The sequence below is a fragment of the Mirounga angustirostris genome, unplaced genomic scaffold (genome assembly GCF_029215605.1).
Source record: "Mirounga angustirostris isolate CCGP_5_RB_7025 unplaced genomic scaffold, mMirAng1.0.hap1 SCAF_12, whole genome shotgun sequence".
Lineage (NCBI taxonomy): Eukaryota > Metazoa > Chordata > Mammalia > Carnivora > Phocidae > Mirounga > Mirounga angustirostris.
In genome coordinates this window covers 107,695,782-107,718,445 of record NW_026991720.1, presented here as the reverse complement: position 1 = coordinate 107,718,445, position 22,664 = coordinate 107,695,782, and the positions used below count along the sequence as shown (strand labels likewise).

At 54.0% G+C, this 22,664-nt stretch overlaps 2 protein-coding genes across 2 annotated transcripts in view; both read right to left on the bottom strand.

Moving 5' to 3' along the window:
• LOC135362211 (alpha-mannosidase 2-like) overlaps positions 1-18,839 on the bottom strand; it is a 165,314-nt gene extending 146,475 nt beyond the window's left edge. The window contains exons 1-4 of the mRNA XM_064575622.1: positions 18,675-18,839; positions 17,098-17,331; positions 3,168-3,425; positions 691-835 (exon numbers count right to left, since the gene is read on the bottom strand). Of these exons, the coding sequence (XP_064431692.1) occupies positions 691-835; positions 3,168-3,425; positions 17,098-17,331; positions 18,675-18,839 (802 nt within the window). The remainder of the gene's footprint in view (positions 1-690; positions 836-3,167; positions 3,426-17,097; positions 17,332-18,674) is intronic.
• The window catches only part of LOC135362165 (TBC1 domain family member 22A-like), a gene marked incomplete at its 3' end in the record, with an annotated part of 289,826 nt that overhangs the window by 263,375 nt on the left and 3,787 nt on the right, over positions 1-22,664 (bottom strand). The window contains 1 exon segment of the mRNA XM_064575593.1: positions 19,297-19,473. Coding sequence (XP_064431663.1) covers positions 19,297-19,473 — 177 coding nt within the window.

Genomic DNA, 22,664 nt, shown 5'->3' with positions numbered 1-22,664 from the left:
ATACATTGAATCATATTTCCCACTGTAATTTTAGCAATTCTCCCTTACCTTGGAGGAAAAGGTCTCCAGCCCCAATAAATAACAAAAGCTGTCATATGAAATAATAACAATAATGATAATGACAGGAGTTACCGGGGCCATGCATCACGCTTTTACAACTCATCTTATAAAGTAGATACTTTATTCTGATTCTACCCGCGAAAATACTTACTTTCACATTCTGTAACTTGCGTAAAGTTGTCTCACACCATGGGGTTGGGACTCCACACTCATGTCCACCTGACCAAGGCTCTTAACCACTTTACATTGCTTTTCCATTTTAAAGATTCAAACGTTCCCATGAGAATTCTGCATTTTTTAGTGCACAGTTTATGAACACAAAATAATTCTCCCACGCAGTATTTTACAAGAAGTAACTACGATGAACAGTCAGCACCTTAAGTGAATTCAACTTTTCATCCCCAAAACAAAGACCTTCTTGTGTTTATTACTATTTCACATCGCACAAGTACTATCCATGAATGGCACATAAATTGATAAAAACTCAAAATAAAAGGAATACGTTGCTGGAACAAGTCAGCAAATAGTGTCTCAAAAACTTGAGAAATCAGCTCTACCAGATTCTCGTTAAAATACTCTGTGTGTACAGGGGCTTAATAACCTGTAGTTTTTTTGAAGTGTAAATTTTACCTGGGTCATTATGGGAATGAGGCACCACAAAGACTTGAAGGGGCTTAGAGTCCCATTCATTAAATAAATAGCTAATGTCAAATCCTTGTTTCCAAACTCCACCATCTGGATTGTCAAAAGGAATTAGACTGTAAACATCCAACATCTAAAAATACAAAAGACAAAATATAGGGGAAAAAAGAGCAAATTTAACCATGTATTACCATTTTTAATTTGAACTTAATGTTGGAAAATATTTGCTCAAAGCTAGTCACTGTGTATGTATTTTACTAGATAAAACTATTTCTGTAGACATTAACTGAACAGTTTAAGGCAGAAAACATTTAATTACCATTCAAATTCTTAAAATGCTACTGTGTTACTTAACTATCCTGATAAATAAGCCCCTCCTCCATCTGCTTCTAATGAAAAATAATTTCATTCAATTCCTTCTTGCCCTGCTTTTCTTCTAATACATTTTAGTGGAAACTGATAGGAACTAAACAGCAAAGAAAAAATTTCTTGATGAAATGTGATTATGACCAAATATTTCAGCATTTTCACAAGCAATACTGATGATTTTTTTTACTTTGAGTTGTCTTTATTTTACAATTAATCACATATATTTTAAAATCTGTATCTGAATGGAAATGCATCTACAGCTGTTCCTTCATTTAGCAAATGTTATGTTCACCTTTCTCATTCTAAAACTAAAACTACAACTGAGTGAATGAGGCATAATCATGTAAAAATGGAAATTTTTAAATGTTCAAATGCTCTCTATGTTTCCAATGTAGTAGTATGAGGTAATAATCTTTTTGGACACAAAGGAAAAAATATTGCAGAAAAAAAAAAACCTAAAAGCTGGTATTTTTCATATCCTCTATAATACTAAATGTGACAAAGAACACAAAACTGATTTTACCAAAATTTGACTTTGGTAAAATTTAAATTATGTAAAAATTATATATAAAATTTTAATTACACAAAAATCACTATATATTATAAAATATATAAGCGGGTTACAAAAAAACTTAAAGATACCGAGCAAATTATGTAAAAAGTGAATGCAAAGTATTTTAAGGCAACAACATATCTCTCACTTCAGAATGTATGACTTTAATAAATAAAATAAAATGCTCCCAAGGATGAGTCAATAAAGGGAACCAGCTGGAAAGGAGGATGTGTTAACAGTCTCTGTTATTCCTTCTGGTTCTTTCTCCGGCCCTGCAGCTCGCCCTGTACCCCACTGCCTCGTTCTGCCTGCCTTCTGGGGTTCTTCAGCAATACGGCTGTTTCTGTCCAGCCCAGATTTAACAACCCCCTCCAAAAAGAGTTTTGTTGTTCTCCTTTAAAAGGTACTTATTTAAAACCTATACAAAGCCAAGACTCACAAAAATAGATATACCTTCACAGCACAGAATCCTGATAGTGTGGGAACCTGACCACACACTAGTTGATAAGATTATGGGCACAAGGCTTGGCCAACTCTGTCTCCAGCTGCTGGCTTGGTCTGTGAGCCACGGGCTTCAAGATCCTATCACATTCTCTGTCCCCAGAAGTTAGTAGAAACATCTACTCCAAAGCAAGGCCAGAGCCAACCCATTTTGTCCAACAAAATTAAATTAAATTAAATTAAATTAATTGACAAGTACAGACTCGTCACCAAGTTTGAGTTCAGGTCTAAGGTACAGGTTAAACACAGCTCTCTGCTAACTGGCAGAACAGAGCACATTTGACACACCTTAAATTTAAGAAAAGCAGAAGTCCTTTCTTATCCTAGTTTACAACTCCACCACCCTCTAGAAAAGCGCTATCCAAGAGAAACAGAATGCAAGGCAAATCCGTAATTTTTTTAATTAATTACTTAAATTAATCCAATATACTCATAATATTATCTCCACATATATATAAAATGAAACAAAGTATTTTGTATTCGTTTTCATAGTAAGTCTTCAACACTTAGAACACATCTCAATTCAAACTAGCCACATTTCAAGCGCTCAGGAGCCACACGTGGACAGTGACTTTCATACTGAACAGCACAGCTCTAGAATATTTCCCTTCCCTCTCTCACAAAGAGATATTCAGCAGAAGGTATCGAACCCTACACTGTGTGAAACCTATAATGTATAAAAGATATATCGTGAGAATAAGGCTTTTCTTATACTCTTAATAGGAAGATAAGAAAATCTCTTTGGTCAAATTTAAACAAACCTCTAAAAGTCTTCATCTACTAGACAAAATAAGACCTAAAAAGCATACAAAAAGGCCATAATCACAAAGTATAAAATAATAAAAAAAATAATTAGGGAAATAAAGAATTACAGAATTTTATCACTAAAAACAACTTTAATGGTCATGTGACTAATCCACTTTACAAAAACAGAAACTAGAATCCAGAGTTTAAGCAACTTACTAAGTTAAAACAGACACCAGATCAAAAAAGAAAGAAAAGCAAGAAAATCCCAATGATCATTAACGAATGCATATATTACCTGCACATCTGAATTCCGACTTCCACTTTGCAAAGCGAACGAACAGTCTTCAGGGTCCACTACAAGGGACAACTGTTTTGATGGCAGAAGAGGTGCGCCAGCACCTTGGCTGAAATTGCCTTGTGAACTTTTTGGACCATCCTCCACAGACTCACTCAAATTGATGACCGAGTCTCTAATGTTTGAGATGATCTCATTATTCTCAGCTAGCAAACACTCCAAATGGTCTATTTTTTCTTGCAACATTGAGAGCTGGCCCTACAATAAAAAAGAAAAAGGCAGCTATATGAAACTCTAATATAGCTCTGCTGGGGCACACACATTTTTTTTTTTAAATTATGTGCTTGCCCAAGAGGGCAGCCATTCACCCTTCACTTTCCACTTTTATAAGTGGGACCACAAAAAGCGTGGACTGCTGGCAGTGTTGAAACACCAATTTACAACAAAAAATCTCCGTGGCTGCAATCTTTGTTTAATCATATTTTAAAATGTGCAAGAGAAAAACCAAAAATATTTTGGGATATATTTCCTATTGCCCCCAAACCCAATCCTAAAAGATCTGTTGAGTTCTCTATAATAGCTAAGTATAACATATTATGTTCAGGTATGAAATTTTAAATTTTAGTTAACTGATTCTAGTTACTTGAAAGGGTCAAAAAGTATGAACCTGAAAAAAATCATTCCATTGTAGTAACCCTAGTGGACAATCCTAAATAAGAAATATCATCTACAGGAAAATCAATTAGTCAACCCTCAATTAGCCACATGCATGAAAAGTAACCACGCTATAGGTCACGTAGACTGCTTCTCCTACATTGTGTGACTTTAAGGTTTTTTTTTTTTTTAAGATTTTATTTATTTGACAGAGAGAAAGCTAGAGACAGAGCAGGAGTGGAGGGGGAGGGGCAGGGAGCCTGATGTGGGGCTTGATCCCAGGACCCTGGGATCACAACCTAAGCTGAAGGCAGACCCTTAACCGACTGAGCCACCCAGGTGCCCCAACTTTAAGGTTTTTTAATTGATCCTCACATTAAGAGGCTTGTCATCTTTATAACATAAACCTTGTTGTAGAGAGTAGTATTTCAGCTTATGAGAGCAAGGACAATCTTTGTCTTGTTCATTCCTATATATAGGGCCTTAAATACGTGGTAAATACTTAAATATTTGTCCCATGGCCCTTATATTTCTGGAACTGAACAATAATTCTTTAGTGAGCACCCACTGTACCAGGCAAATGCTACATGCTGGGAAGACAGATACACATAAGATATGGGTCCATACCTGAACACAAAAAGTGGCACTCTCACAAGCAACAGCCTACCCAAAGTCCACACTAGGGTTTAATAAAATAACTCTATGCCCAGCGAACAAATAACTCTGGACACCCAAAAACAAAAGTTCTATCACCAGTAAATAACAGGAAGACAGAAAGAAGAAGGAATGAAGTAACAGGAAGACAGTAAGAAAGAGGAAGTGAAAAAAAACACCTGAATGTCCAAAGGTAAAGAACTGGTCAAATGGTACATCTATATCATGGAAATGTTTTCAGTCACTGAAAATTTAGAAATATTAATTCCTTAAAAACAGAAATACATGAATCACAGACCTGTACCCCTGAAACAAATAATGTATTATGTTAATTAAAAAAAAAACAGAAATATATGGGAAGGTACTTTCAGAAGATACAGTAGAGAAAAAGTTTAAAAAGCATGCATAAAAAAATAGTAATTTGGTATCATCCTTTTGGAAAAAAAAATTATGGAAGACCATAATCAAGATGGTAAAAACTGGTCACGGCATTCACAGGGAGTCCCCAAACCTCACACGGGCCAGTGCCCGCAAACCTCCTAAGGCAGTCCACCTTGGCACCACTCGGATCCAGGAGCGTCACAGGGGTCACCACTGGAAGAACATCTCTAGGATTCTGCCTGCTTCCTTTTGTGGAAATTTACAAGAGGAAGGTTGACCCGATCTTGAGGCCACAGTGGTCAGGGCCCCGCCGACTAGAGCCCCTCCAGCTCCGACCCGCGGTCCCCCTCCGGAGGCAAAAGCAGCTCCGGGGTGAATTCCAGAGCAGAGCCACCTCCACACCAGTTCTCCCACCCGATCCGGCACCACTGGCAGAGTGAGAGGCAGCCCGAGAACGAGAGCCAGGTCTCGAGGCAGCTCAGCGCTGCTGGGGGAGGCCGGTTTCCTCTGACAAGGCACAGGGACGGGCTGTGCTGGGGCGGCCTCCTTCTCCCCAGGGTTGATCCGGAGCCCTGTCGATACATGTCACTGCACCCCGGGCGCAGGGCTGTGCCCGCACGGGGCTGTGTCTGATCTGGGGGCAGCAGTGGGGCTGGGCAGGAGGACGGTGAGGACGGCCGGGCAGGGCTGTGATGCCTCCGGGCCAGGCGCCGCTCACTGTCTTCACAGAGCCCCATGGAAGAAATTGGGGACAAGCTGGTCAACAGGAGCCTCACTCGACGGCTCCCCGGCATGGGGCACGTGCACCAAGCAGTCGGTAAGGGCTGGTGCGGGCTCAGGGGGAGTGTGGGGACGAGGGCGCTCAAGGACCAGGCTCGGGGAGGGCCGCGAGGGTCTCCTGCCCTGACGACATCTGGGACAGTGACGACCCGGGGTGCCACGACGGCTGTGCCCCTTACGTGGCCATGACCTCAACCCAAGGGGTCTGGGCTGCTCCCTTCACAGACACACACAAACAGACACACACGCCAAACACACACACACACCGAGTCCTTCAAACACACACACACACACACACACACACCTGGTCCTTCACACACAGACACACACACCCGGTCCAGCCCCAGCCTTGGCCACGTACAAAATCACGCTTCACATACGTGGAAGATGATCCGAACCAATTTGGATATTCTGTGGCACTTCAGGACACGGACAGAAATAGTTTTGCAATTTCTGTGTTGTGAATTGTCCCTCCTTTACCACAGATCAGCCCCACCGTGAACCTGAGTGGGCCCTGCCGCTGGGGGCGAGCCAGAGTCTGTGGGTGGTCCATGCTGACGGTCTGAGGAAGCTGGTGGAGCCGGGCCAGGCCCTCTCCTGTGGCCCCTCTCCCGGAGCACCTCCAAGAGGAACGCCTCCCCAGCCCTTCCCACACCTGCTGCTCACCAAGGTGAGCAGGGCCCCCCGTCCCGCCCAGAGGCTCCCCCTCACCTGCGGGCTGTGTGTCTCGGGCCTGGCACGTCCCCTCTCCGAACCTCAGGTGTTTCCTGGGGACCCTGCATGCCACGAGGCCAGGCCCCACACACGGGGTTGCCGTCGGGCCTGTTGGGACCGCTCCCCGACCCTGTGGCCGGCCCACGGGGAGGGTCGCCTGGGGCTGAGGTGGTTCCTCTTCACCGTGAAGGAGGTCTCTGCCCAAAGCCTCGGCGTCCTGTGTCCCGGGCAAGGCCGCATTCCTGGCTGTGAGGAGGTTTCAGATTCCATCTGGGGCTCCCATCCTGGGTGGAGCCAGAGCAGGGATCCCTGGGGGCTGGCAGAGGGGCCCCACAGCCACTCAGACATCTGAAAGGTGCTGGCTGGGCTTCATCGACTCCACACATGGACAGGAAGCCCCTTCTAGACATTTTCCATAATTCAGGGAACAGGGCAGACAAATGTCCCTGCCCCGCAGGCCTCTTTCTAGGTGGGGGTCCGCCACTAAGCCTAGACGACAAAGCAGAGATGGGCACACGATGTTGCGTGGGACGCCCTGCCGGCCACCTCTACATACGGATCCCTCTGCTCTCATTGTCCAAAGGATGACGGGCCCTAGGACGAAGAAGAGCCCTTGTCTCCAAGGTGGTGAGGGAACGCGGGGGACCGGTCAGGTGCGGAGCCATGGGTCTCGTGCACATCTGCCGCAGGGCTGGGTCATGGTCCAGGAGCTGTGGGCAGGTCGTCTCTGCACACCTGGCCATGACACACCTGACTGGCCCTCTCGGTGGGGAGGCCTGCGTGCACCTGTCCCCCTACCCCTGGAGGAGCAGCCACGTTCAAGCCTTTCCATGTCCGACCCTCAGGGACAGTTGGGAACCTGGGTCAAGAGAGGCAGGGACTGGCCCAGGACAAATGAGGGGTGCAGAGTCCAAGGAGCTGCTCTCCAGTCCCAACCCTCCCATGAGGTTTGCTTTGGGGGTGAGAGCCCCTCAGATCCTCAGGAATAGCTACCCACCCCGTCCCATGTGGGGACATGACCTTGGCATCCCCAGGCACGTAGAGGCACATGCACCTGCACACCCACCCCCACACCCACACACACACCACTCTGACTGCCCAGCTGGGGGTCAGAAGGGGAGGAAACCCTGGGAGCGATGTGGGTGACAGGGGGGAAACAGGTTGCAGACAGCTGGGCCATGGGGCAGGGCATCAGGACTCCTGGCAAGGACCCAGATCCATAGCATGGGGAGGGGAGACAGGCCAGGCTGAGGGTCAGGGGTCCCCAAGAGGCCCAGGGCGGTTGCCAGGGCACTGGGAGAGGACAGGGTCTGGGTTCCGGTGTCCATCACCAGCCTGGGCACTTGGAAGCAGGAAGAGATACCCACCCCCAAGTCCAGAGGGGCTCCAGCACAAAGGCCTCAGCTTACTCTTCTGTCACTTGGGCTGTAGAGATGCAGTGTCCCTAGGGTCCCACAGGATTGTGGGAGAGCCTGTTGGCCTTCGATCTCCATCCCCGACCCACTGTGCCCCCAGTCCTGGGAAAATGCTTTGTACTCCCTCGAGGTCCTTCGGAGCAGAGGACAGACTGGGGGCTTGGGGGGCTGAGGACCTGGGTACGCAGAACTTGGCAGAGCACTGACCACTAGTCTGGGGACCAAGGCCAAGACCCTCCTTGTTGCAGCCTCCGGGTCTCCATTTGGAAGAGGTTCCAGATTCACTGCTCTGGTCCGGGTGACAAGGCCTTAGGAAGGAACGGAGCACCGGGACAGAAGAGGGAAACACGGACAAGGGAGGCTTCTGAGGTTTCTCACATCACCCCTGGAGTCCACAGATCCTGCTCCTGTGAGAGACACAGAGACAGAGACAGAAACAGAGAAGTAGACAGAGAATGAACACACGACAGTGGGAACCAGAAGAAGTCACAGACTTTCCTCCATCAGCTTGGAAATGACATCCCAGCATTTGGCCCCATTCTCTTCCTGAGAGTGCGGTCACACAGGCCATCCACCCCGGAGGGGAGGGGATTCCACAGGGATGTGTGAGCAGGATGCGGGAATGCCCGGGAACCACTGTGGGGACTGCCCAGCACGTGGGCGCAGACGAGGCCCCGGGGCCTGAGCCTAAACCTAATGGGAGCCCCTGGAAGTGTGCGTCACCAGAGGACAAGGTCGGTATCAGTTCATTGCAACCTTCCCACAGGGGCTGGGAACAGGCAAGAAGGGGGTGGCTTTGCCCAGACCCCAGAGCAGACCCAGGCCCCTCTGAGCTGTGCTCCATGTCCCGCCCAGCCCCTGGCTCATCCTTGCATTGCCAAGTGTGCCCCAGCCTCCTGTGAGAGCAGGTCCGGAATGTATGTAGAGGTCCTACCCCTGATGGCTTCCCTAGGAGTAGAAGCCAGAACACCCCACTGTGCAGATGGGGAGCCTGGGGAGGCCCTGAGAGGCACAGGGTCTGTCCAGGGTCACAGCCCTGGGCACGCAGGGAAGCCCAGTCTGAAGCCAGCTCTGTGTCCTCACAGCGGGGACACTGGCTGCACCCAGGCCTTGGGAAGGGTGTGGGGGGGCTGTGAGGAAGTCACTGTATGGATGGGGCATGGGGGGAGGGGGAGCATTGAGCAGCCGGGGGAGGGGGCCCTCGGGCGGGGGTCTTGTGTGAGGAGGAAGTTGGGTAAGGGGACCCCAGGCAGTGGTGACCTCACTTCCCTGACAACAGAGCCCAACAGAATTTGGAACCCCGGTAACCAGGCACCCACATTCCAGAGACAGCCCCCTGCCCAGCTCATTTCTTTGGAGACCCTCCAACAAAAAGCATGTTCGGGTGCTGCTTCCCCAAATCTGGACGCTGTAGGCTGAAGAAAGAGCGCCCTGCAAACGCTGTCCCCCGCTGGGGATGTCGAATCAGGGCTCCCCACAGCCTCTGGCCATTTGGCCAGAAGGACAGAAAGGTGACACCAGGAGGCCCAGAGCCTGCCACCCAGCCCCACACGCTCTGATCTGCCTGTGGAGCCCCAGGCCCCCCTCCGTGTGTGTGTGTCTGTGCGTGTCTGTGTGTGAGTGTGCGTGTGCGTGCGTGTGTGTCTGTGTGTGTGTGTGTGTAAAGAGGGGTCATGCAGGGTGGGGCCACCCTGAGCAGGAACAGGCTGATGAGGGGTCAGATTCCCAGTGGGCAGGTCATGTTCAAGGTCAAGGCTGGCTGTGTGGGATGGGGTGTGGGGGCGCTGCCCCTTCTACCCAGGGTTTATCCCGATAGCCCTGCAGGGATGGGTCAGTGCATCCCGGGTGCAGGGCTGTGCACTCACAGGTCTGTGTCTGATCTGGGAGCAGCAGGGGGACTGGGCAGGAGGACAGTGAGGATGGCCGGGCAGGGCTGTGATGCCTCCCGCCGGCTACCCGTCCCTGTCTTTGCAGAAGGCCACGGATGACCTCCCGAGGCGGCTGGCGGACAGGCCCTCCTCCCTGACGGAGGGGTTGACCCCACAGGCATCCCCAAAAACAAGTGCTGGGGATTGCCGGGCAAGACCTCCAACACCACCCAGACCACTGTCCCAGGTGGTTGGTCACCGGACAGTGGTCCAGGAGCCGGAGCCCACGGAGACCGAGCCCGAGGGTGAGAAGGCTGGGGCTGGGTGTTTGTGGTGTGTGGGGATGGGTCGGTGCTGGCCCCACAGGGACGAGCCCCCAGAGGCTGGTGTGGGGCCTGGAGCAAAGACTGGGCTCAGAGCGCCCAGCGGGTGGACTGCGGTCGGGGAGACGCCCCGGGGAGGGCTCCTTCCTGGCTGTGGCTTCTCTGGGAGGCCCTGGGCTGGGTTCTGTCTCCATGGAGAGCAGGCTCGGGCTGAGCTTTTCTCCTCTCCCAGCTGCCCCACCACCTGAGGAGCTAGAGCCGGCTCCAACTCCATCGGCAGCTCTGGACGGAGGGGTGGTGACCGCAGCGACTTCAGGAGGAGACCAGGAGCCGGCAGGTGACCCGGCACCCACCCACGGACAGCCTGACGTGGACCAGGAAGAACTTGCACCTGCCCCAGACCCAGCTCCTGCTACTGTTCCTGCCCCTGACCCAGCTCCTGCCCTGGATCCTGCCCCTGACCCAGCTCCTGCCCTGGATCCTGCACCTGCCACTGCTCCAACCCAGCTCCTGATCCTCCTCCTACCCCTTCCCCTGCCCCTGCCAGAGCCACTGCCCCTTCCCCTGCCTGAGCTCTGGTTCCTGCTCCTTCTCCTGCTCCTCTCCCTGCCCCTGCCAGACTCCGCTGCCCCTTCCCCTGACCCTTCCTGAGCTCCTGTTCTTGTCCCTGACCCTGCTCCTGCTCATAACCCTACCCCTGCCAGACCTGCTGCCCCTTCCCCTGCCCCTGCCTGAGCTCCTGTTCCTGCTCCTTTTCCTGCTCCTGCTTCTGCCCCTTCCCCTGCCAGCCCTGCTGCCCCTGCCCCTGCGCCTGCCGGAGCTCCTGTTCCTGCTCCTTACCCAGGTCCTGCCCTAGATCCTGCACCTGCCACGACTGCTGATCCTATCCCTCCCCTTGCCCCTGCCCCTGGCCCTGCTCTTACACCTGGCCCTGCCCCTGGCCCTGCCCCTATCCCAACCCCTGCCCCTACTCCTGCTCCCGCAGGGCTCCCAGAGCCACATCCAGAGCCCACAGCCCTGCGGGGAGAGCTCCTTGTACAATTACCCTTAGGTCCATCGCCGGACCCCGACGCCCCGCCAGATTGTTTCATCCCCTCCCCCTATGTTCTTTCTCTCTGGTTCATATTGTTCTAGTTCATATTGTTCATTTTCATGTTCTGTATACTGTTTATTATTTGTTTTAAATAAAACTACTTGTTTTCAACTGAACATGTGATGAGCATAAGTACATTCCCAATGCTGTGCCACCACACCCCAGAAGATTGCTGCGGAATATCTCATGTCTCAAAGGAGTCCCCGAACCAGAAGCCCCCCTGCCCATTTCGCCCCCAGCCCAGACCCTGGAAACCCCTAAGCTGCTTTCTCTCCCTATTCTTTTACTTGTTCTGGATGTTTCTGTACATGGAATCATGCAATAGGAGCCTTTGTGTCTGCCCACTTATTTTCAAAGGGGACTCGTTTTCTTCTGTTTGTCATAAAATTTCCCTTATTCGATATTGAAATCCCCGATTGATTACAGATCAGATGTAATCAGAGAGGCCACTTTAGGAATTATGGGCACAGGGGCGCCTGGGTGGCTCAGTCGTTAAGCATCTGCCTTCGGCTCAGGTCATGATCTCAGGGTCCTGGAATCGAGCCCCGCATTGGGCTCCCTGCTCCATGGGAACCCTGCTTCTCCCTCTCCCACTCCCCCTGCTCGTGATCTCTCTCCCTCTCACTCTCTCTCTCTCCCTCTCACTCTCTCTCCTTTTTTTCAAAAAGGAATTATGGGCACAATCTCGGGGCAGAGACCCCTGTACCTGCTGGGACACCACAGCCTGACCCCAGACAGGAAACGGCTGGTTACTCCTGTGGCCCACACAGAAACCAGGGAAACGCAGAAAGCTGGAAGACACACCACAAAGCAAGGCCAGAGAAAGGTTTCACCTGACTCTGGTACAAACCACACTCCAAGTCACTGGGTTCCACAGGGATGGAGACCAAACACATGCCAGTCCAAGGGGGAGGATAGGCATGCAGGGAATATGTGTCAGAGATGTGGAGCTCCTGGGGAAGGATTCCGGCAAAGGAAACCCTATGGAGGCAGCGCTCATCACCCTCAGACTGGCAGGTGTCTGGTCTGGGGAGAACGTGATAAAGTGGAGGTCCAATGCAGGTCCCCTGGAGGAAAGGGTGACGGGCACCCCTGTCTGGGAGAACAGTGAGCATCACCCATCCCAGGCTGCAGGTGCACCCATCACCTGGCATGCTCGGCCTCGGACTCACCCCCGGAAACTCTGGCTCGGTTTTTCACAGATCTGCTTTCAGGAGTGTTCATCACAGCGGTGGTGGAGAGAGCAGGGAATGGAACAACGCTAATGCCCAAGGAGATGGATGGGATCCATGGTCCCAGTCCTCATGATAGAATGCCCTGTAGCCACTGTCACATTGTCATTCGGAGCACAGGATCCGGGAAGCCCCTCCTGAGACCCCTCCTGCCACCCTGTTCCTGGGAACATTGAGAATTATTTGAGGAGGAGGTGGAGAGGATCCAGGATGACACCGGGTCCAAGGAGAAGGAAGGTCAGCACTGGGAGGACAGATGGACGTGCCCTGAGCCACCATCCAGGACCCAGGCTGTGATGCCCTCGGACCTCACCCCAAATAATGGCTCCTGAGGTACAGATCCAGCTTCTGTGGTTTCACTCCCTCCCTCCCTACGTCATTTATTCACTCATTCATTCCCCCCTCTCTCCTTCCCCTCCACTCCTCCCTTCCCTCCCCCACTCCCTCCCTCCCTCACTCCCATCCTCCCTGCCTCCCTCCCTCCCCTCTACCCCTCCCATCCTCCCTTTCCTCCTGCCTTTCTCCCCTCCCCCTCCCCATCCTGCCTCCCTCCCATCCTCCCTTCCCTTCTCCCTCTCTCCCCTCCTTCTCTCCCATCGTCCCTCCCTCTCTCTTTCCCTCACTCCCATCCTCCCTCATTCAGCACAGGATCTGGGGTCCCTGCTGGGTACTGAGCACTGGGGCTTCATCAGTGAGCACCCCCCAACCCACATGGTCACGTCCACTGTGGGAGGTGATGGGGGGCAGTCCTCACGGCTAGCTCTGGCGATGAGCACTAGGAATCTGCTCCTGGAAACAGGCCAGTCGCACAAAGAAAAGAATGGAGAGACCCGTGTTTAGCACCTCCTCTAGAAAAATCTCGTCCTGAAAAGTGATGAAAAGTAAGTATGTCCTAGACTTCATGCCATGTGAGTTCTAATGGCAGGTACGCACTGATTCCTAGAACCAACAAAGAGTAAATCATCCAGTGTCAACTGGGGAGTTGTGACACAATTTTTCTGACCAAATGACAGCATTTCAGCCAACATCTCCAGGGCCTCCGCGTTTCCCCAAGGGTCTCTGTGATCCTTTGATCCTTCCATCGACCTCCTTGGGAAGCTCTGTCCTGTCCTCTTCCTTGTCTCCTGCCTCTTCTGAGACCCTTCTGTGGCTTCCCCCTCCCCCACTTGCCAGGGCCGCCCTCACCAGGATTCCCCATGCCCCTTGGCTGGGCGCCCGCATCCCACACTGAGCCCCATGAGCCCAGCGCCTTCTGCAAGGCCTGTGCGCTCACTCTGGGGTCACTTGGCATCTCCCCTTACAGCGACCTGCATCGTCCTGTGCTGAGTCTCCTCTGAGCAGTCTGTGAGGCCGGCCTGTGCCCGTGTCACGGGAACAGAAGCGAGAGTCCAGAACGTCCAGACGACCCGCTCCCAGTCCCAGCGTGTGGAGCCTGGGCCAAGGATGGTCCACGAGCAGAGGAGGACTCGGACCCAGGGAGCCTGAGGGAGGATGTGGCACATTGAGCCCATAGGACGAGAGTGAGCAATGTGGGGGCCTGGTGCTCAGACGTGCTGGGAGACCACATTGCACTGACTCTGTCCACAGGGCTGGAGGTTTTCAGGGTATCCACCCTCCCATGCTGCAGGCTGGCAGTGACTGGCAGGGGAGGAGGCACCTGGTGCAGGATACACCCTCAGGCAGAGAGGAGGGGGCAGGCGCTCCCCCAGCAGCTGGAGGAACTCGGGATAGCCACTTTCCCAGGCTGCAGCCTGGCAGTGGCTGGCAGGAGAGGAGGCACCTGGTGTGAGAGAGAGCCCTCAGGCAGAGAGGAGGGGGCAGGCGCTCCCCCAGCAGCTGCAGGAACTCGGGGTAGCCACCCTCCCACCCTCCCAGGCTGCAGGCTGGCAGTGACTGGCAGGGGAGGAGGCACACCTCGTGCAGGAGAGAGCCCTCAGGCAGAGAGGAGGGGGCAGGCTCTCCCCCAGCAGCAGGTGCACTGGGTCGGGCTGAGGGGGCATCATTGGACAGCAGTGCCTGCAGCTGGGGTCTCCACACAGAACCCCTCCTCAGCCTCAGCACAAGCTTGTCCGGATGACCTTTGTCCCCCAAACACAAAGTCTGACCCAGGACCCCCCTCAAGCCCTGACTCCCAATCCTTTCTACTCAACTCAAGTGACAAGAAATGGCCAATAGTTTAGGTGGTGTTGGGTGCACAGGGACATTTGCTTTTCTGGCCCATGCTGTAACGTTGCTGGCATTTTAAAGATCTCAGGGCTTTGATTCAAAAACGGCAGGATGCCGGGGACCCCAGACAGCTTCCTGGAAACCTGCCTCTGGGCCTTGCAGCCCTCCCATCCCACCAGCGCTCAGAATCCCACCAGCTGCTCAGAATCCCTCCAAGCCACAGACCCACAGTCTTGAGTCCTCAGATGGCCCAGGCGACGTGCCTTCAAAAAGTGATCCCGGTGGGGCTGCAGGACACACTGCGGATTCCAGCAAATCCCCCTCCCAGAAAGTGAGGGTACCACTGGACAAACTGTCCAAAACAAGCCAGGTCAGGGTTCCAGGAAGACACCAGAGGCACAGGAGTAACTGAGGAGCATCTGAAGGCCAGGTAGGGACAGTGAGAATCTCTGGTGTTTTTGCCTAGGGGCAGCTCCGGTCCCCCTAAACCCTCAGTGGAATGGCTTTACTGGGGCATTGGGGGAGAACCATGTCTGGAGGACCCGTGGCTCCACTGTCCGAGGTCGCCGACTTGATCAGTGCACAGGTGGGGAAAACCGGCCACACCCCGAAGAATTTCTAGAAACAGTAGCCATCTCAGTGGTAGCTGACCTGGGAGGTCAACCTTTCAGCTGCCTGAGGTGAGATCGAGGCACAGACCAGCACACTAGCCAGAAATGGAAGAAGGAGAACCAGTTCTTCATTTCATAGTTTCTAAGTCACCGGTTTGTTCCTACGGTTAGTATATTTTGCATCCTGGGAAATCTCTGCCTGTCTAAGGTCTTGAAACTGTTCTCCTCATGTTCTCTGCTGGAGAGGTTCTTGCAAAATCTCTGGTTTATAGGTAAAAATCATCTGGAATTGACTTTGGTTGGCACACCCATGCTGGGAAAAGGATGAAGCTTCCCCAAAATACTAAAAAAAGAACTCCCGTATGATCCCACTATCAGGTAGACCTTTTCAGCAAATAAAGTCAGTTTCTCGAAGTAAGATCTGCATTCTCCCACCCAATCTCCCTGAGGAGGGGCGGCCACCCTTAGCGACCCTCCCCTTGAGGCAGGTGCCTCCCTGGACAAGGGGCTACCCCAGGGCTGGAAGGTCTCCACAGCAGCACATCCAATGTCCTGATACTAGGAGGCAGAGTACAGCACCAGGCCAGTGAGGGTCAGGACACACTACCCCGAATACGGCACCTTGGCAAAATAAATACAGAAGCTAAAAGAACTTTTGCATAGAGCAAAGCAAGAAGGTCTCTCTGACCCCCAGCCATCAGCCCTTTTTCCCTTAAGCAGGTCAGAAGACTGCCATGTGGAACTTTCTCGCCCCGGACCACAGAGATGACGTGCTTATCACCAGAGTCAAGGAATTTAGGACCACGGGGTCTATACACACACACCTGGTTAAACTAACCCTTATCTTCCTAGTTACTTCTTTACCGTTTACGAGCCCTAGTCCAAACCCCTGCGTCTGTCAATTCTTCACACACTGACTGCTTCTTTGTCTAAAAGGTAGAAGAGCTGTCTGCTCCAGTCACCTCTGCTGGTCTTCATGGTCTTGTGAGGCTCCCACCAAAGCAATCCATACATTTTGCTTGCTTTTCTCCTGTTCATCTGTCTTTGTCAATTTCCAGACTCAGCCGGGGACCTTAACAGGGTTGAGGAAAACTTTGTCCTCTCTTGCAGCCCTGTGGGGCAGGGGGTGGGGGGTCAGGAAAACCCATCCCATCTTCCTGGCTTTGGTTAAACCCGACCTCTGCTGGGAAGCAGCACAGGACTGTGCACGGCTGGGGGAGCCAGAGAGAGGCACGTGGAACATGTAGGAGCTCCCTGACCCCCGGCCGGGGGACTTGGCCCCAGTGACAAGTCCAGGGTGTGATTATGAATATTATAATGGAAGCATCCTGAACATCAGACCTTCCCCACTCCAGGCTTCATGATTTCTGCTCGTTGTAGTTGCTACTGTTGGCTTAGTGCTTTTCTGAACTAACTTTGTCAAGTCTGTATTCTTTGCTGTGTGTGGCCACTGAATCCCTGTGCTGTTAACTCAGTGGTCAGCCAGTGTCTGGGCAGAGAGGTCACCCCTGTTTCCGAGCTATGGGCTACAGACTGGAAGTCCCCACAACCTCCTCTTCAGGTTTGAATAATCTGCTCCAGTGGCTCATGGAACTCAGAGAAACATGTTACTTACTAGATGACCAGTTCATTAAAAGGACAGAACTCAGAGCCAGGCAGCTGGAATCGATGAGCAGGGCAAGGTGTGTAGAAGAAGCTCGGGGCTCCCCCGCTCTCTGAGTTAAAGAGGCCTTTGCCCACCTCCACTCCGACCTTCGTCTGTACTTCCTAACTGATGACGTCCTTCCTTCGGGCTCATCTGTTAACTCAAGTGAAAGACCTGGTGGGCACCAAAATGACTCCTCAAGTAATAACCACTGCTGATGTCCTGGTGATTCTTGGGCACAGCCATGAATCTCAGCTTCTTCATGATGGGGTGCAGCCCAGCAGCTGTGGATCCCACAGGTCCTCCAGGGGCAGCCCAGCAGCTGTGGGTCCAACAGGTACTCTCGGGGACAGCCCAGCAGCTGAGGGTCCCACGGGTCCTCTGGGGACAGCACCTTAATGGGCTTATGGTCCAGCAAGTACCTGTTCAGGTGGCTCTCATTGTGCCACACAGCCTCAATCCCAGTGGCCAGGTTGACCCCCATTGCCTGGTGACAGGCCAAGGTCAGTTGGTCCTCTACCACCGACCCCACAAAAAAGGTCCTCATGTAGTAAAAGTCGCCCTTGTCCCTGGGGATGTGTGCCTGGGACTGTGGCCAATGCTCGTAGCTGAAGTCCTTGCGGGCTGCCTGGTAGAAACCGGGGTGCAGGGTGCCGAAGAGGGGGGACAGGATCTCCATACTCACGTGGTCGCAGAACTTCATGTCCACCTCTGTGCATACCAGGTAGTCCACCTCACGGAGGAAGTGTGGTATTATTCTTAGAAAATATATTGTAAGCCCTCAGGAGTGATTGTGGAAGCAGCTGAAAGGTCAACAGCGTTCCTGTTCTCAGACTATTGAACGCAAGGGCCCAGTAGGAGCAGTATCCCATGATCCCCAGGGTCAGGGCACAGGTTAGGAGCTAGGAAAGAATGTAACCCTCAGGTCCCCTTTCTGCACCTGGTGCTTGCTAGCACAAACATCCCGCTTTTCCCTTATCCCATGACTGCCTCCCTGAGTGCCTGCCCCTAGGGGAGGGTGCAGGACTGCTTTACCGCTTCAGGATACTTGCCATCCCTTTGTCCTCCTCTCCCACGCTTTGAGGCAACTGCCCTTGCTTTTCTGATAAAAAAATGAAATAAAAGCAGAGGCAGCCCTGCATGGTCACTCAGCTGCTGGGCTGCCCCCCATCATGAAGAAGCTGAGATTCATGGCTGCCCAAGAATCACACATGTTTCTCTGAGTTCCATGAGCCACTGGAGCAGATTAGCCAAACCTGAAGAGGAGGTTGTGGGGACTTCCAACTCATGGCAGGTGGGGACAGAACCTTCAGGGGGTCAGCCAGGGGAGGGGACCTGCAGGGTTTGCCCGGGAGCTCAGCACAGGGGGAGTGTTCCTGGCTCCAACATGCTGACTGTGGGGCTGCATGGGTCACAGGGTCACCTACCCTAACCCTAACCCGTTCTTGCAACTTTCTTCTACATATGAAATTACACCAAAATAAAAGGTTTAAGACGTCACGTGCATCGTCATGTGCGTGATCTGACCCCAGCGCCCTCAGCAGCTCAGCGTTAAGAGAACGAGAGGCCTCCCTTCCTGTCCCTGGAAGAAGACACCTGGAATCACGCGAAGGAGGGAAAGCAGGCCTGGGGAAGAGGAGAGCGACACATTTTTACCGCACATCCTCTGCTGCCGCGTGACTGTCTTACGTGTGCGTGAGCAAATCAATCAGGAAAATGAAAACGCAGAAACTCGCGGGAAGGAACCCTTCTGCACCCACAAGGGGAGCAGCATCCTCAGGGACGCGGCCTATCCTTCAGCTCCATGCTCGCTCCGCCTCCGCCCGCCTCCCTGCTGGGCAGCCCAGCCGCGTGCCTCACGCGCCACCTGCTGGCGGAGGGGGCACTGCTGCCGAGGCGCGCCAGCCCTCCGTGCCACCCTGGCACCCACCCTCCACCATGCGTGATCTCGTGACCGCGGCCACATCCCACCTTCCGGAGAGCCCCCGCAGCCAGCAAGATGCCCGATGCAGCGTGGCACTCCGCAAAGATGAGACGTACCGAGGAAAGGACGCAGCTTCGAGGGGAAGCCCAGCAAATGGACTTGGAGGCGAGCACCCGCCTCAGAGCCTGGTGGCAGAGCAGCCCCGCGGCCATGGTGACCCCCGAGAACCACACTGCTGACTGTACGGCCCCCTGCTGGCCCGCCCACCCCAGCCCCGCCTGGGCTCCCAGGGTGTTCACGGCCTATCCCACACTTTACACCAAGGAAGGTGTAAAGTCAGCAGCACTCAGGACCCCGGTCACCAGCTCTGTGTCCCCACGAAGACTCTGAAAAGCAGGGACACCAAGCTGGCCAGTCCTGTGGAGCAAACCAGTTCAGCCCCAAGAAGCCAAAGGAGTTCAATCGGAGCATTAAAAAATAGAACAGAACAGAAAATACCGGATCAATGGCCCCGGAAGCCCATGACCAACACACAGCTGAGGTAAACCTCAAGGACAAATGGCTCATCTCTGTGACTCGCGCAGGACGGCACAAACACATTGTCCTCTGACAAAGTAAACCACACGTGGGGGCGCAGGTGCATGTGCCCTCCGCCGGCGGGGGACTCACCGAGGTCTGTGTTCGGGCCGGCAAGGAGCTGCTTGAACTTGTCGAGCCGGGAGGCCTCTCGTTCACTTAACGCTGAGCTGCTGAGGGCGCTGGGGTCAGACGTGCCACCCACGGCGGCCGCCACCGAGTGCGGGAGAGACTGGGACCGCTGCAGAGGAGCAGTGTCGCCGGCGCTGTCTGGGGAGAGAGCGCGCAGGGGGTGAGGATGGCCTCCTGGCCCCCCCCCATGGCCCTGTTCCCCAGTAAGAAGGCTCCCACCCGCGCCACCTGCCCTTCGGGAACGCCACCGTGCCACAGCCATCCCCTCCTCCCGTAACCGGCCAGTGCAGACCCGCGTGACCGGGGCAATAAAGTGAAACTAGTGAACACCCAAGAAGCCCACTGGCCTTATTGGTAGAGCGTTACTCCCTGGGAAAACAGACGTGCCTCACACAAAAGCAAAACGACAACCAGAAAACTCTAGACCCCCCCGGCTCCCCCACTGCTAGCAGGCCTGCCCAGGTGACACAACCCAAGGATCTGCTGGTGCCTGTGGGGCTCACCTGGGCCTGAGCACAGAAGGAAGCCACCGAGCCACACGTGGAGGAGCATGAAGCCCACAAAGGCACTGCACCCCTTGGATCTCCCCAAGCCCCATGAGGGAGGCGGGCAGGGACCATCACCAAGAGAAAGCACAGGAAGCTAGAGCGCATGCAAGCAGGGGAGGGGCAGCAGGCTGCAGGCCTGCCCAGCACCCCCCGCCCCAGGGCACCACCTACCACCACGCACAAAGGCCCACCGACGGGGACACACAGGGCCGAAGTGAAACCGTGCGTTAAATCCAGGAACCCGGACCAGGAAGAGCCACAGAAAAGAGCCCAAGGCCCAACACCCACTCAGAAAGAGCCCCCAGGGACCAACGAGGGGCCCACAGGAACAGGCAGCACCAGGCTGTACACCCCCAGGTCTAAATACCCTTGAATGGTCACATCTCCCAGAACTGAAATTTAAAGTAGAGGAAAAAACCAACTCCAGGAGATGGGGCGGGAACCAAACAAAGTGAAGAAAACATGCCGGCTCCTGGCCGCCGCTGTCAGACTCCCACCGACCCCCTCCTTCCCGCAGAGCTGACTCATTACCCTAAAATCGAGGCCCGGAAATGCTTCACACAGAAACTCTCAGGCTACAGAGGAGCAGTGTCTGGCCCAGTTAAGCTTCCAGAAGAGCCTGGAGAGGTGGGCATCGAGGTGAGGGCAAGTCCCAGCCCCTCCGCAGGGCTGACCCCTCGCTTGCAGGAGGTGTCCCCACCGGCCTGCCCTCCGGGAAGCCCGGGGCAGCGATGCTCAGACCCCCTCCTCCCCGCCCTCAGAATCTGCCACTCCGCTGTGCGTCATGATTCCTCAGGAAAGACGATGGGCGGGAGGAGGGATTCCTCGTTCTAACGCGGAACCAAACGTGCTGAGTTTTACTTCTCCGCCATCTTAGAGAGCATCCCTGTGATTTACTCCGACATGTAAGGACCACGTCGTCCTGAGCAGAGCACACATCCGGTCCCCCTCTAAGATGGGACGGGCAGGGTTTGCAAGGCACAGTGATGCCCCCTGCCCCCCGAGGAAGCAGGAAGGTCAACAGCAGGTCTCCCTGCTACTGTAAGTGGAAAACACATCAGTGTCCCCCTCCGGGGCAGCGAGTGTCCACCCAGGACCCACTTGCAGCTCAGTCCCCATCAGCGATGGACAGTCCTCCCCAGCCACGCCCACTGAGCCCTTCGCAGCCAAAGGCGCAGGCTCCCCATTACGCCAGCGGCACCCTAGACCAAGCAAAGGGCATCTGACTTCAGATACAAAGGTACAGATACCTCAGACACTGATTAAGAAAGTCAGGACAGTCGAAAGGTAAGCAGGAGGTGCGGGGAAGGCCAGCCGGAGACCCCTGCTGCAGCATCCCGGAACTTTCAGGCTGCCATCTACCCAGGGCTGAAGGCCAAAGGTGAGGGCAGCCAGCAGGCCCTGTGGACGCTGCGTGGGGTGACGTGAGCTCCCACGGTGGCGCACCATAAAGGGACAGGCACCGACACAATGCTGGCAGTGGGAAGGGCAGGCAGCACTCTGATCACACTGGGCCCCGTGAAACACAGCGTCCAGGCCCCAGAAACACAACTCCGCTCCGAGGAGCACAGTCACATGAAATGGCACTCACAGGTCCCTCACCTCAACAGAGGCCTGGCCTGGCCCTGCGCCGTGGGGCCGGTGCAGGGACAAGAGTGGGGCAGAACATGGAGGAGGGGAGAGCCCGCGGTCACCAGGCCCTGAAGACACCTCAGTTTAGCTCAGCAACATTCACGTAATGACACAGGACCCCAAAGGGAAACAAAGGTAATGGGACATGGTCCCTGCCTTGGGGGAACTTGCAAACCACGTAGATGAGGTGTGCAGTCAGCCAGCCCAGCCCACCCGGCACCTCCCCTCGGCTGGGATGGCCCCACCTCCTAAGCCTGGAGCCTCACCCTACCGGTAACCTTAGAGACATCACCTCCTCCCTGAAGCCTTCCCTGACACGTCCTGGCCCTCCTCAACAAGACTGAACTGGGACTTCTACCCGTGGGTGCTTCTGGGTCCTGTCCATCACTCCAAGGCTCCATTCCACCCACGTAGGTGGAAGACTCAGATCCTTGTGTTTCCCCACTAGACTGCCTGCCAGTCAACACATCTGCGCCAGGCCCAGCCCAGTAAGAATGAGGGCTGACGTGGTCGTCTTAGCGCCAACACCGAGTAAGCCATCCCCACGACTAACAGCCCACCAAGGGAACTGAACAAAGGCCCACGAGTTCTGCGCACCACTGCCAGCCACCCGTGGGGTCGGCTCCCTGAGAGGCCACCTCAGGCTCCAGAGTGGCCCTCTCCCCCTTGGCACTGTGCACGGTCGGGCCAGAGAGTCCCCTGGGGGCCAGGCACCCTGGTCTCTGCCTACTTCTTGCCAGGAGCACACACTCCCTGCCCCAGATGTTAACAGGAAAGGTCCTAAAACAGGACCTCATGTGCCCTGGGGGCGGCATCACCAGCGAAGAGGCCCTGCTCTCTGTGGGGAGGTCAGCAGCTAGCAGCAGGCCCTGGCCTCAGACGCCCTGGACTTGAACCCTACCCCACCGCTCAGCATGCTGGGCGAGCCACGTGACCTCCCTATACCTCCCCCGTAAGCTCTCTCCTAGACTGGCTGCAAAGTCAGAGGGATCTGTTCATGACGAGGGCCCGAGACAGTCTCTGCCCCACAGTAAGCGATGGATAAACAGTAGCTGCTACCATGAAATGAACTGCTCACAAAAAGCCTGCTCAGAAAGCAAAGCAAAGATGGTTGATGCGCAAGCGGGTGGAGGCAGAAGGCAAGCACAG